The sequence below is a fragment of the Trachypithecus francoisi genome, unplaced genomic scaffold (assembly GCF_009764315.1).
Source record: "Trachypithecus francoisi isolate TF-2019V2 unplaced genomic scaffold, Tfra_2.0 Lachesis_group2, whole genome shotgun sequence".
In the NCBI taxonomy this organism is placed as follows: Eukaryota; Metazoa; Chordata; class Mammalia; order Primates; family Cercopithecidae; genus Trachypithecus; species Trachypithecus francoisi.
Window position 1 is genome coordinate 81,001,390 of NW_022681465.1, and position 13,084 is coordinate 81,014,473.

Below are 13,084 nucleotides of genomic sequence, written 5' to 3' on the forward strand. Positions count from 1 at the left end.
TGAAGCTCAGAAAGGTTTATTGATATCCAAAGTCATGAAGAAGAATGCCAGGGAATCTTGTCCTGGAGTGCCAAACACTAAAGTCTGTGCTTTCCTGCCTCAAGAAGCCCCACCGCTCAACAGTTAGGCAATATTCTCATTGATAATTGTCACTGTGCAGTTGCGGCCATGTACAGATTTTCTGCAAAAAAAAAAAAAAATGGGTTAGCACAGGAGACATTGTCTCTTTGCTTTCTGGTAGCCTCAGATAACTGATGGGTTTTTTCCCTTTTTTTGGGAATTATTGTGGTTCTTGCTGTAAAGTTGGGAGGGAAAGTGAACTTAATTTCCTTAAGCCTAACAATGACAAAAGGCTTGTATATATGGTCAGTTTGGGGAGTCAATTTTTTCCTCTTTAGAATGTTGCTGTTAAGTATTTGCATTAATAATGATGTACCTATGTCATATGACACTTTTCTTCTTTTTAATAGGCCACGTCTATCCCAAATTTCTCTTATATGGGAGCTCGCCTGTGTAATTACCTGTCCCATCATCTGACAATTAGCCCACAGAGTGGTAACTTCCGCCAATTGCTACTTCAAAGGTCAGTGTAAATGTGAAATTAAAGGAAAACTACTAAATATACTAGAATTTAACCATTCCTCAGACCATATATTATAGAAAGCTGCAGGAAAGAATAGGGCAGCCCATTCTTATGTGCATTATATTTGAAGTTTATAGTTGAATACACCAGTCTTTTTTCTGTAATGGTCTGTGAATTTGATTTTGTGTTTAGAAAGGCCTTCCTTTTTCAAGATCTTAAAAATAAACACCTATGTAATTCTTATTACTGTGGTAGCTTTGGTTTGAATAAGGATTTAATTTTATTTAGATTAGAATAAAAGTGAATAATCCATTTTTCCCTATTGATTTGAACTGCCACTTTTATCACACTGCATTATTTGGGTTTTGATTCTCGATTTTCATTCCATTTATCACTTATTCTGTTCCTTTTTATTACCATACAATTGCTATTAAAAAGCTTTTCTTTTTTTTTTTGACACAGAGTCTCACTTTGTCTCTCAGCCTGGAGTGCAGTGGCACAATCTCGACTCACTACAACCTCTGCCTCCCAGGTTCAAGTGATTATTGTGCCTCATCCTACCCAGTAGCTGGGGCTACAGGCACCCACCACCATGCCCAGCTAATTTTTGTATTTTTAGCGGAGATGGGATTTCACCATGTTGGTCAGGCTGGTCTCAAACTCCTGACCTCAGGTGATCCACCCGCCTTGTCCTTCCCAAGTACTGAGATTACAGATGTGAGCCACCCCACCCTGCCAAAAGCTATAATTTTAAAAAACATCTTAGGGTAATTAGTGTTTTGTTCATTTTGTGGAATTCCCCCCCCCCCGCCGAGACCGAGTCATGCTCTGTCACCCAGGCTGGAGTGCAGTGGCTCAATCTTGGCTCACTGCAACCTCTACCTCCAAGACTCAAGCGATTCTCGTGCCTCGGCCTCCCAAGTAGCTAGGATGATAAGTGCGTACCACCATGCCCAGCTAATTTTTGTATTTTTAGTAGAGATGGGGTTCACCATGTTGGCCAGGCTGGTCTCGAACTCCTGACCTCAAGTACTCATCCACCTCAGCCTCTCAAAGTGCTGGGATTACAGGCATGAGCCACTATGCCCATCCTGTCGAATATTCTTTGCTATGCTTGTTTCGTCCAATGAACTTTAGAATCAGTGTTTGAAGTTACACAAGTCTTGTTAGTATATGTTAGATATTTTGGAGATAATACTCAATTTATAAGCTAATTTAGGGAAAACTAGTTTTCTTATAATTTGATGTCTTCAATAACAAGGTTATCTTCAAATTTATTAGAGTTTGTCCATTAGTTTTTTTAAGTTACTTTTAATGGTTGCAAAGCATTCCATCGTGTGGTTAAACTGCACTGGAACAGAATAAAGATTCTAGAAGTAGACCCCAGAGACCTTTGAAACTTCAAGCTGGTGATAAAAAGATAAATTGTGCTGGTAGCATAACTGGATAGTCCTTTGGGGAAAAAAGATGAGTTCCTGTGTCACTCTCTGTGCTAAAATCCTAAATATGTCAGAGACTTAAAAGTGAAATGATAAGCCGGGTGCGGTGGCTCACGCCTGTAATCCCAGCACTTTGGGAGGCTGAGGCGGGTGGATCACAAGATCAGGAGATTGAGGCCATCCTGGCTAACATAGTGAAACCCCGTCTCTACTAAAAATACAAAAAAAAAAACAAAAAACTAAAAATAAAAAAAATGTATATATATATTAGCTGGGCATTGTGGTGGGCACCTGTGGCCCAGCTACAGGAGAGACTGAGGCAGGAGAAAGGCGTGAACTTGGGAGGCAGAGATTGCAGTGAGCCAAGATGGCGCCACTGCTCTCCAGCCTGGGCGACAGAGCCAGACTCCGTCTCAAAAATAATAATAATAATAATAATAAAAATACTTTGGCCCAAAACAGTTTCGAAAAATACAAATGACAAAGTTATAAAAAGATATCTAACCATACTTATAATTAAAGAAACACAAATTGTAGCTTCTGTAAAGATTCAAAGTGGATACTTGTAGGCTGTGGGACACCAGGAATGCTCACTCATGTTTTTCAGTGCTTCTCACCCCCCGCTGTGCCTTAGCGTTACCTGGATACTTAAAGCCGAGATCCTGTCTGAACCCTTTGAAATTCTGGTGTAATTAGATGATGTGGAGCTAGGGCATGGTTTTTTTTTTTTTTTTTTTTTTTTTTGAGACAGAGTCTCGCTCTCGCCCGGGCTGGAGTGCCGGATCTCAGCTCACTGCAAGCTCTGCCTCCTGGGTTTACGCCATTCTCCTGCCTCAGCCTCCGGAGTAGCTGGGACTACAGGCGCCCGCCACCTCGCCCGGCTAGTTTTTTGGTAGAGACGGGGTTTCACCATGTTAGCCAGGATGGTCTCGATCTCCTGACCTCGTGATCCGCCCGTCTCGGCCTCCCAAAGTGCTGGGATTACAGGCTTGAGCCACCGCGCCCGGCCTAGGGCATGGTTATTTATTTATTTATTTATTTATTTATTTATATATTTTTTTTGAGACGGAGTCTTGCTCTGTCGCCCAGGCTGGAGTGCAGTGGCCGGATCTCTGCTCACTGCAAGCTCCGCCTCCCGGGTTCACGCCATTCTCCTGCCTCAGCCTCCCGAGTAGCTGGGACTACAGGCACCCGCCACCTCGCCCGGCTAGTTTTTTTGTATTTTTTAGTAGAGACGGGGTTTCACTGTGTTAGCCAGGATGATCTTGATCTCCTGACCTCGTGATCCGCCCGTCTCGGCCTCCCAAAGTGCTGGGATTACAGGCTTGAGCCACCCCGCCCGGCCGGGGCATGGTTTTTTAAAGCTTCCCAAGTGATTCTACTGTGTAGTTATGATTGAGACCCACTCTTCTATTCTCGTTGACTGTTAACCACCATATGTGCTTCTATAGTACTGTAATCCTGTCAAAGATAATAATGTAACGAAAGCAGAGCATAATTCTGCTACCTCTTTAAAAAATATATACGTACTTTTGAAAAAGATGGAATGGAAGTTACCGTCACAGCAGTTATCTCTTGTTTTTAGTGGTATTACAGGTGACTTTGTTCTTTATACTTTTTCTGTTTTAACCTTTCCAAAATAAACATACGTTGCTTTTATAATTGAAAGTCTGTAGCTTAAAACGTTTGACTTTTCACCTAGTCAATTATGTAGGTATTTATGTTTGCATGTACATAATCGTTTCCTAACGTACAATCTGTCATAGCATTTTATGGAAAAAGTTATTTCATCAACTCTTGACAACAAAGTTGTAACAGAAAGAAAAGCAGCCAACAGGTGTTTTTCCATAACTGATTTGGCATTAATTAACAGATCTCTTCCATTATTAACCAGAATGTACTACCTATAAATATCCCAACTTTTTTCTGATGAGGAATTTAATATGTACAAGGTAACAAATATCTTACCACATTTGACTCAAACAGAAGATGTTGCTCAGTTAATATACCTTGTAAACATTGGAATTGGCCACATAAGCACAGTAAGCTGTGCTGGGGTTTTGTGGTTGACAAACTGACCCAGAGTCAATTACTGAACAAGAGGTAGTTTATGTTTTCTTTATTAAAAATTTTTTACAAAGTCAACCTAAACTGGCTGCATGGAAACCATTCAGTACCCATAGCTTTTCCCTTTGTCTTTAAAAGGAAAACTGTCAAAACCAGTTTTATAAAACAAGTTACTTTCCCAGAGTTTTCTCACCTTATCAATAAAGATGAAAAATACTTAATAACAAAATGATAAACTTTTACAGTCCATTTTTAAAATCTATTTTAGTAACAATATCTGACACCATAATTCACTTATGAAGGCAGTGACAGGGTTATTGTGCCTAGTTACCTTATAGGAACTATGACTGACAATAAGCTCCAAGAAGAGGATTTCTTCTTTTTGTCATCTGTGTGAAGCAAATGGGTCAAGTCAGGGGCAAACAGAACAAAGAAAAATCAGTTATTTGAAGCTGTCAGTCTCATTGGAAATAGAGAACAAGTCCGGTGCTTTCTAATTGTGGTTTTAATAGGGGAATTTTTTCCTCACATGAATACTTCTCTGATACGTATAATAGGAATTACAAGGATAATGGACTTAATTCATTTTATTTTCAGTTGGAGGCTGTGTGCATGTGTGTGTGTGTCTGTATTTAAAGATCCTTTTCAAAGTTGTAGTATAAAAAAAATTTACAGACATGTAAAATCAGTGCTTTCTTAGTAAAAAACCTGTAAGACAAATAAGGTGAGGCTCCCTCTCCTCTCTTTGGTGCTGCCAGTATGCTGTGAATCTGATTATACCTGTGTTGCTTAAACATATTACAAATTTGATAAAAATAGTTGAAAATAAAACTATCAATTTTTTCAAACTGGGAGTCTTAGTACAAAAAGATGGTGTATAATCTAGCCTCTTCAATAAGCAGGAACAATTTCTTTATTGTAGAAAGAGCATTGGGACATTGTCCTTGCCTCTTGCTGTGGACAACCAAACTGACAATGGTTATCTTGTTTGACTATTTAAAAAGCAAAGCAATGTGAGATTATAAAAGATATGTCTTTAATTAGATGTCGCACTGAATATGAAGTTAAAGATCAAGCTGCGAAAGGGGATGAAGTTACTCGAAAACGATTTCATGCATTTGTACTCTTTCTGGGAGAACTTTATCTTAACCTGGAGGTGAGAAGTTTTTCTTTTGTTAAGTACTAACAAGGCCTGAGAACATAAGTTGATCTCAATGAGGAATTTGTGTTCATATTGTACCTTTACAACATGAAGAGTGAAATGAAGGAGGAAAGAAAACATGTTTCAGCACCTACGTTTACTGGACTGTCTGTCCATAACATTTGCTCATGGGCAGGATGTTGGGAAATAATTACTGAGGTAAAAGTCTGCATACTTTAGGAAGCTGTGGTTTACATGCAAATTTAAGTTCTTGAGATATCAACAGTAATACCTTTTTGAATTCTTGCATCTTATATGTTAATACGTTTAGTATGTTGACTTTTAGATGGTGGTTCAAAGCAATTTACTCTGCAGAACTCTGAGTGAAAAGAGAGACTAGAGTCTCTAGGCTTTTCACTCTAATTCACCCAAATAGTTTTTTTAAAAATATTTATTTTTTTAATTGACAAATTATCTTTATGGTACATAACACTTTGATATATGTATACATTGTAGAATGGCTAAATCAAGCTATTTAACATGTATTACTTTACATTTTTTGTGTGTTAAGAACACTTTAAATTTTTAGCAGTTTTCATATATACAATATATTGTTAACTATAGTCATCATGATGTACAAGAGATCTCTTGGACTTATTCCCCCTAACTGAAATTTTGTTTCCTTTGACCAACATCTCCCCAATCCCCCAACCCCTAAGAATAGTTATTTTTTGTCCCATTTTATATATTAATCTTCCACATAAAAATGCATTTGTGCAAAGTCTACAGCTAAACATATTTATAAATTTGGGTGGTATACTTAAGTATGTGCTTGTTAGTAGGCAATAGAAGTGCTGCATTCAGCACAGCATTATTACTGTGTAATGGATTTGCCTGAATTCTTTTTTTTTTTTGGCGGGGACAGAGTCTCTCTCTGTTGCCCAGGCTGGAGTGCAGTGACATAATCTCGGCTCACTACAACCTCTGCCTCCCAGGTTCAAGTGGTTCTCCTGCTTCAGCCTTCTGAGCAGCTGGGATTACAGGCACGTAACACCACGCCTGGCTGATGTTTATATTTTTAGTAGAGTTGGGGTTTCACCATGTTGGCTAGGCTGGTCTCAAACTCCTGACCTCAGGTACTGCCCGCCTCAGCCTCCCGGAGTACTGGGATTACAGGCATGAGCCACCACGCCCAGCTTCTGCTCGATTTTTTAAATTAGTGAATCTCAGACATAAGCTTATACCTTCTTATACTCTGATTTGAGAACCTAAGATCATAAATGCCATAATATCAGAAACATCATAAGACAATGTGAATCTATCAAATGTGCATCTCAGTCATTGTATCTAAAAGGTCTGTGTCCAGTCCAGAGCCTTACTATGCCTTTTTATCACAGGTGGACTTAGTTTTTTGAAAATCTTATGCCATGTTCTTTTTCAGTCTAATTTTTGTTAAAGCCAAAATATGAACAGCAGTCTAAAATAAGAATACTGTGAGCATTTTCTATATGGAGGTAATGATGCTAGGTCTATGGGGTATGTAAAAGTAAGGTTTAGTTCCTGCACCTAAAATTCTTCTACCCAGTGATACAAAATACATATACCACTCTGATGCAAAATAGAATATTTTAAAATATTTTAAAAGCAGAATAAAATGCTGTGTGTTCAAAAAAAGTGGTTGTTGAACAAACTAGAGAAAGCTTTATGAAGCAGTAACATCAAAGTGGGCTTAAATTATGCTGACTCTGTGATAAATGGATATTAAATTTTACCCATAGCTTACCAGTTTTATTAGAGGTCTTAGTTACATATAAAGTAATTCTAAGTCTGTGAAGATATCAGAGTTTGTTCCGATGACTTTTGTCATTTAGCTAAAACACTTATTTTGCCAACGCCTTGTTCATTTTTGTATCTGTATTATATTTTTGGCATCATTCCTTTTGTTTTTTTCTCTCTTTTTTTTTTTTTGGTCCCAAAAGATCAAGGGAACAAATGGACAGGTTACAAGAGCAGATATTCTTCAGGTTGGTCTTCGAGAATTGCTGAATGCCCTCTTTTCTAATCCTATGGATGACAATTTAATTTGTGCAGTAAAATTATTGAAGGTAGGTTTTTTTTTTATTTTATTTAACTAATTTACCTCTTATGATTTAGAGGAAGGGGAGTCTGTATAGTATACAAATGAATTCAAGATTAAGTTATTACTTTAAGGTAAATATTGACATTTTACTTTTTTCCAATTATTTTGGAAAAGCAAGATATACTTATTATGTAATATATGAAGCAAGTTCAGAAGTGAAAAATGGAAGTCCTTTACACCATTTCCATGTGCAAATTCTGTCTTCTTCCCTTCCTATCTCTGTATATGTGCTCTTATTAAATAAGATCTTACTCTTTTTTGGCTTTTTTTTTGTTTTTGCCACCTAATGAAACATCTTAAATTTTTCCATGGCACACACAATAAAAGAGGTATCTTTTATTGAATAACTTCCTAGTATTCTGTCGTATGCATATGCATTGTTTATCCATTCCATAACATTTATCAGTGTTTATTGATGAATATTTGGATTATCTTCAGTTTAGCCACTGCAAGATTGCTTGTAATATTTCCTCTTGTCTTTATATGTGCAGATACTTTTGTAGGTTAAATTCTTAAACACAGATTTGGTGGGTCGATGAGCATACGTACTTTACGACAAATAATGGCTAATTTGCCTTCCAAATGCTGAACCAGAGTATAGCCCTATCAGCAGAATGAGTACATCTCTTCCTACATCCTTATAGTGATGGATATAATCAATCTTGGTTTTTGTTTTGTCATAGATGATTCTAAGCATTTCTTCATGTTTATTAGCCATTTGCTTATTACTTTCTATAAATTACCTGTTTAAATTCTTAACTCATTTATTTCCTGATGAAATGAGTGTTTGTGTTTTTTTTTTTAATTCAAAGCTTCTGTTTGTTGCATGTTGTATATTTCAAAAAAGTGATATGTTCATTAAAATCTAATAGCCTATCTTAGTCATACAGGGAATATAAAAGTCGTTGACATAAAACCCATGATTAAAGTTCTGCTATCGTTTATTTTTTTAGTTTCTCTCAGTGAAGAGAAATATAGAGGGCGGTAGAGATCACTGAATATTAGATGGTAGAGAAGAATTAGGAATATTAAACTCGCTAAATTCATCTTGTTTAGGGAATGCTTGAACTGTTACTGATACCTTTTTAGAATTTCTGTAATACGCTATGGAATTTCTTATTTTACTGACACCTGCTTTTTTAGTTGACAGGATCAGTTTTGGAAGATGCTTGGAAGGAAAAAGGAAAGATGGATATGGAAGAAATTATTCAGAGAATTGAAAATGTTGTCCTAGATGCAAACTGCAGTAGGTAGGAAAAGAAGTAATGTAAATAGGCAGTACATCTCAATGTCTTGCTTTTTCTTTGGAGATTGTTTTTTAATTTGCTGTACTTCAGCAGGGTAGTTGATGGCTAATGGATATGCAAAAATACTTTCTTTAAAGGAATAATATTTTACCTGTACTTTCTGCTCACTAGACATTTTTGTGACAGACGTGTCAGACATATTGCTCAGAAGTTGAAAAAGCTAATTTTCTTACGTTAAAATATGAATTAAATGAAAAATAAAATCCAGATATTAACTGTCCAACAAATAAAAGTACTACTGTAAGTAGAGTAGGACACATAAAAATGTTGTTTGAAGGATAGCCACTGCCTTTAAGGTCCATACAGTTATAGTTACATGGAACAATTCAAGGCTGTTTTTTTAAATGAATTTATGTCATATAGGAAATGTCTAGAAAATCAAGGCCTCAGATATACATGTTAAATTAAGGAAATAAAGTTTTAGGAATTTGAGATATTTTAGGGTCTGACAGCCCTTATGGTGGATACACTAACTCATTTTCAACTTTTTTCTACAGAGATGTAAAACAGATGCTCTTGAAGCTTGTAGAACTCCGGTCAAGTAACTGGGGTAGAGTCCATGCAACTTCAACATATAGAGAAGCAACACCAGAAAATGATCCTAACTACTTTATGGTATGCCACTGTTTGTATTTTAAGTTTTGCTTATTGCTTGAATTCAGTTTTGGAAATTAGCAGATCTACATAAAGCTGTTCTCAGAATTCAGTGCCTAATAACTGTCTTCACTGGCTTTGAGTGACATGGCAACCATCAGACTGGGTAAAAGAGAAGAGACCTAGAATTCTCCAGTGAAAGGGTGGACTAGAGAAAGATCTATCCAGTGGCAAGAGAGATTGACAAGGCTTGGACTTGAGCACAGGGATGCCAGGAAGCAGCTTTTCCAGAGAATTCATAACCAAGGACCTGCATCTCAGACTTTTACTTTGCATGTTGTAGTAAAGAAAAATAATATAAAAATGGTTGGCCAGGCGTGGTGGCTGACGCCTATAATCCCAGCACTTTGGGAGGCCGAGGCAGGCGGATTACCTGAGGTCAGGAGTTCGAGACCAGCCTGACCAACATGGAGAAACCCCATCTCTACTAAAAATACAAAATTAGCCGGGCGTGGTGGTACCTGCCGGTAATCCCAGCTACTCGGGAGGCAGAGGCAGGAGAATTGCTTGAAGCTGGGAGGCAGAGGTGGTGGTGAGCTGAAATCATGCCATTGCACTCCAGCCCAGGCAACAAGAGCGCAACTCCGTCTCAAAAAAAAAGGTTACTAGGCCAATGATGCCCTGAAGGGCCTGACATGAACAAACAAAGCAGCTGTGGAGGAATGTTCCTCCAACCCTGGTCTTGGAAATTCTTTAAAAAAAGAAATGGTGGGGTTGGAGGAAACCACAGCTAAAAATGCACTGACGCTAAATGACAATACACAACAGAACAGTTCACTGAAAGACAATAGACAGCACCGTTAGAACCACAAGAAATTGAGATAATAGAATGGAAATCTGAAAACCATAGACTTTCTCAGTGAAATGAAAATGGCTACTAGGAAGTTAGGTTCTTTTGCTTGTTCTTGCATTATCAGGTGCAGACGAGTTGACATCAGCCATGCTTCATTATTGTACTTATAAAAATCAATTCTGAAACGATTACATATTTTTATCACTTTGATTCATCCTAGAATGAACCAACATTTTATACGTCTGATGGTGTTCCTTTCACTGCAGCTGATCCAGGTATGTTGTCTCACAGTCATTCCCTCCTCCCAATTGTGTTGGTAAAGTAGTAAATTTACGGAAAACCACATCCTCACCAGCACAAAATTATAACTTTTTGATGTCTTCACATCATTCTAAAATACCAGTGTAATCGTTGGTCTAATATAGAATGCTCTTCATAGTGACCACTTGAACCATTTCAAATGAAAGTCTGATTCCACATATAATGTCTTGTCACCTAACAACAGAGGATGGGAAGGATTCTCAATTAAATGCAACTATTTTAATTTTATATTTCCTCTAACATTTTTTTATAATCTTAAATTTTCAGGTGATTAGATGGAGGGGAAAGACGGTTCTAGTTCACCGCATAGTCAGCAACATATATTAATATGGTTTAATACTTGTCGACACGATGAATTACACATTTCATTAATACTTGGTGTGTGAGAATTAATTAAAATCGAAATCTCTGCACATTTCCTCTTCTGGAAGAGGATCATTTATAGAAAGATTGCCTTAGTTGTAATAGATGGGACTGTAGAGTGAGGAAGATAAATTTTTCCCATTTGGTACAAACTGCAACCAGCTTATGGTTGGAATTTTTTCATTTGTTTCCACCGGATTCCAAGCATCGACTGTCCTGTGTCTCTAGCACAAAGAAGTTTCTTTAGGGCACGGAGTAGAATTAAGTTATGCGTTATGGGCATGTTAAACTTCACTAAATGTTACTAAATTGTTTTCCAGCATGATTATGCCACTTAACATTCCCATCAGCAGCACATGAGGGTTCCTGCTCCTCATCTTTGGCAATACTTTTTATTAAACTTAATTTTTATCCATCAGATTGTATGAAATTCTATCTTGCTGATATTTTATTTTCCTGACAAGTTATATTGAAGTTTTCTTGTTCCTGTTGACCTTTTTGATTTCTTTCTTTGAGAATTGCCTGCTTATGCTCTTTGCTTATATTTCTGTTGGATCATTTGTCTTACTGCTTTGTAATTACTTGTGTAGTCTAGAAAAAAGTGATTCTTAGCTGAGGGTTTCGGTTACCTTCTTTCTCTTAGTATTTGGCTGTCTTTGCATTTTGTTTGTAATGTCTTGTCATGTAGAACCTTTGATTTTTAATGTAAACAAAATTTCAGTCTTGTTTGTACTTTCTGTGGTTTAAGAAAGTTCCCTTACCACTTCTATTTGCTTCTAAAAATCATTGTTGCTTTTTATATTTAGGTCTTTAATCTACCAGTGCAATTTTTATATAGAAGCATATCATAGGAATTAAGTATCTTTTCCATTGCCTGTTGTCTCAACAATAGGTATTAAGCCATCCTTCCTTTCCTAGTTACAATAAGCCCCCTTTGTTGTATACCATGTAACTCTTCTGTAAAATTGTGTGTCTTACTCCTGTGTTTGTGTGAAACTTTTTTTCTGTTAATCTCTTTCTATGCCAATACTACACTTAGTTATTTTTACCTTACTGTGAATCTTGCTATGTCTGGTAAGACAAATCTTTCCTCTTATTCTTAAAAATTACCTTGATTTATTTTGATTGTTTTTGTCTAACCTGTTTGTTTCTCGTACTGTTTGATTTACAGAAATTCAGTTTGGTTTTTCAGTTTCTTTTCAAGGAAAAAAAGTAATGTAGACAGCCAATAGATCTGTTTCTTTTTCTTAAGGGTTTTTAAATCTCCTGTACTTCATGAAAGGAAATGAAATCTTAGTTTTACATAAAAATCAAGCTGAATTTTGTTTCTGCATTTTGTTCAAATAATCTTGACCTTTTCTCAGTTTCAAGTTAATTTTTCTCATTCTAAACATGCTTACTTCTGTTTTATATTTTTGTTTTATCATCTTAATTATAACCCTTGTTATTTCTGATCATCACACATAAAATTTTTGCCTTAACTGTCTTTCTTAAACTTTTAGTTGGAAATGATTTCAAACTTACAGAAAAGTTACAAAAGTAAAATTGTACAAGGAATACCTTTTACCCAGGTGTACTTTTTGTTAACAGTTATTTGCTTTATCATTTGTGCTCTTTCCACACACTTTTTTTTTGTTGTTGTTGTTTTTTAGAGACGGAGTCTCACTCTGTTACCCAGGCTGGGGTGCAGTGACGTGACCTCGGCTCACTGCAACCTCCACCTCCTGGGTTCAGGCGATTCTCCTGCCTCAGCCTCCCAAGTAGCTGGGATTCAGGTGTGCACCACCACACCTGGCTAATTTTGTATTTTGTTTTAGTAGAGACGGGGTTTCCCCATGTTGGTCAGGCTGGTCTTGAATTCCTGACCTTGTCCACACATTTTTTTTTCTTAAACCATTTGAAGTTTCATATTAATATGACCCTGACTGAATGCTTCAGTGCTTTTTTTTTTTTTTTTTCTCATGAAAAACACTATGACTTGGATTATAGGAACCTCTATCCAAAATGGTTTTACATTTGCTTCTGCCAGGAGCCACAGAGTGGGTATCACTGACTTGGACAAATTTTTTATTTTCTTGTCATAGGGGTTCTTTATGTAGGTAGTAGGAATTTGAGGTGCAGGCCCATTGTTAAAAATTCTCTGGGGAACCAATTTCTACAAAGTGCCCTGTCCCTACTCCAAACCCAGGCAGAGACGACCAAGCTTTCCTGCTGTCTTGCTTAGATAAAACACCACTGAGATATTTTTGGGGTTTTTTCCTGATTCTCCTTTTGTT

The 13,084-nt window shown here is 36.9% G+C and overlaps 1 protein-coding gene and 1 long non-coding RNA gene across 3 annotated transcripts in view; one reads left to right on the forward strand and one right to left on the reverse strand.

Moving 5' to 3' along the window:
• PAIP1 (poly(A) binding protein interacting protein 1) overlaps positions 1 to 13,084 on the forward strand; it is a 31,586-nt gene that overhangs the window by 13,398 nt on the left and 5,104 nt on the right. For both annotated transcript variants that reach the window (XM_033179529.1, XM_033179528.1), the window contains exons 4-9: positions 471 to 583; positions 5,134 to 5,245; positions 7,210 to 7,335; positions 8,514 to 8,620; positions 9,175 to 9,292; positions 10,345 to 10,399. In XM_033179529.1, the coding sequence (XP_033035420.1) occupies positions 471 to 583; positions 5,134 to 5,245; positions 7,210 to 7,335; positions 8,514 to 8,620; positions 9,175 to 9,292; positions 10,345 to 10,399 (631 nt within the window). The remainder of the gene's footprint in view (positions 1 to 470; positions 584 to 5,133; positions 5,246 to 7,209; positions 7,336 to 8,513; positions 8,621 to 9,174; positions 9,293 to 10,344; positions 10,400 to 13,084) is intronic.
• Positions 1 to 13,084, reverse strand: part of LOC117065093 — a 27,258-nt gene continuing 14,174 nt past the window's right edge. The window contains exon 3 of the long non-coding RNA XR_004429814.1: positions 1 to 181. This is a non-coding gene — a long non-coding RNA (uncharacterized LOC117065093). The remainder of the gene's footprint in view (positions 182 to 13,084) is intronic.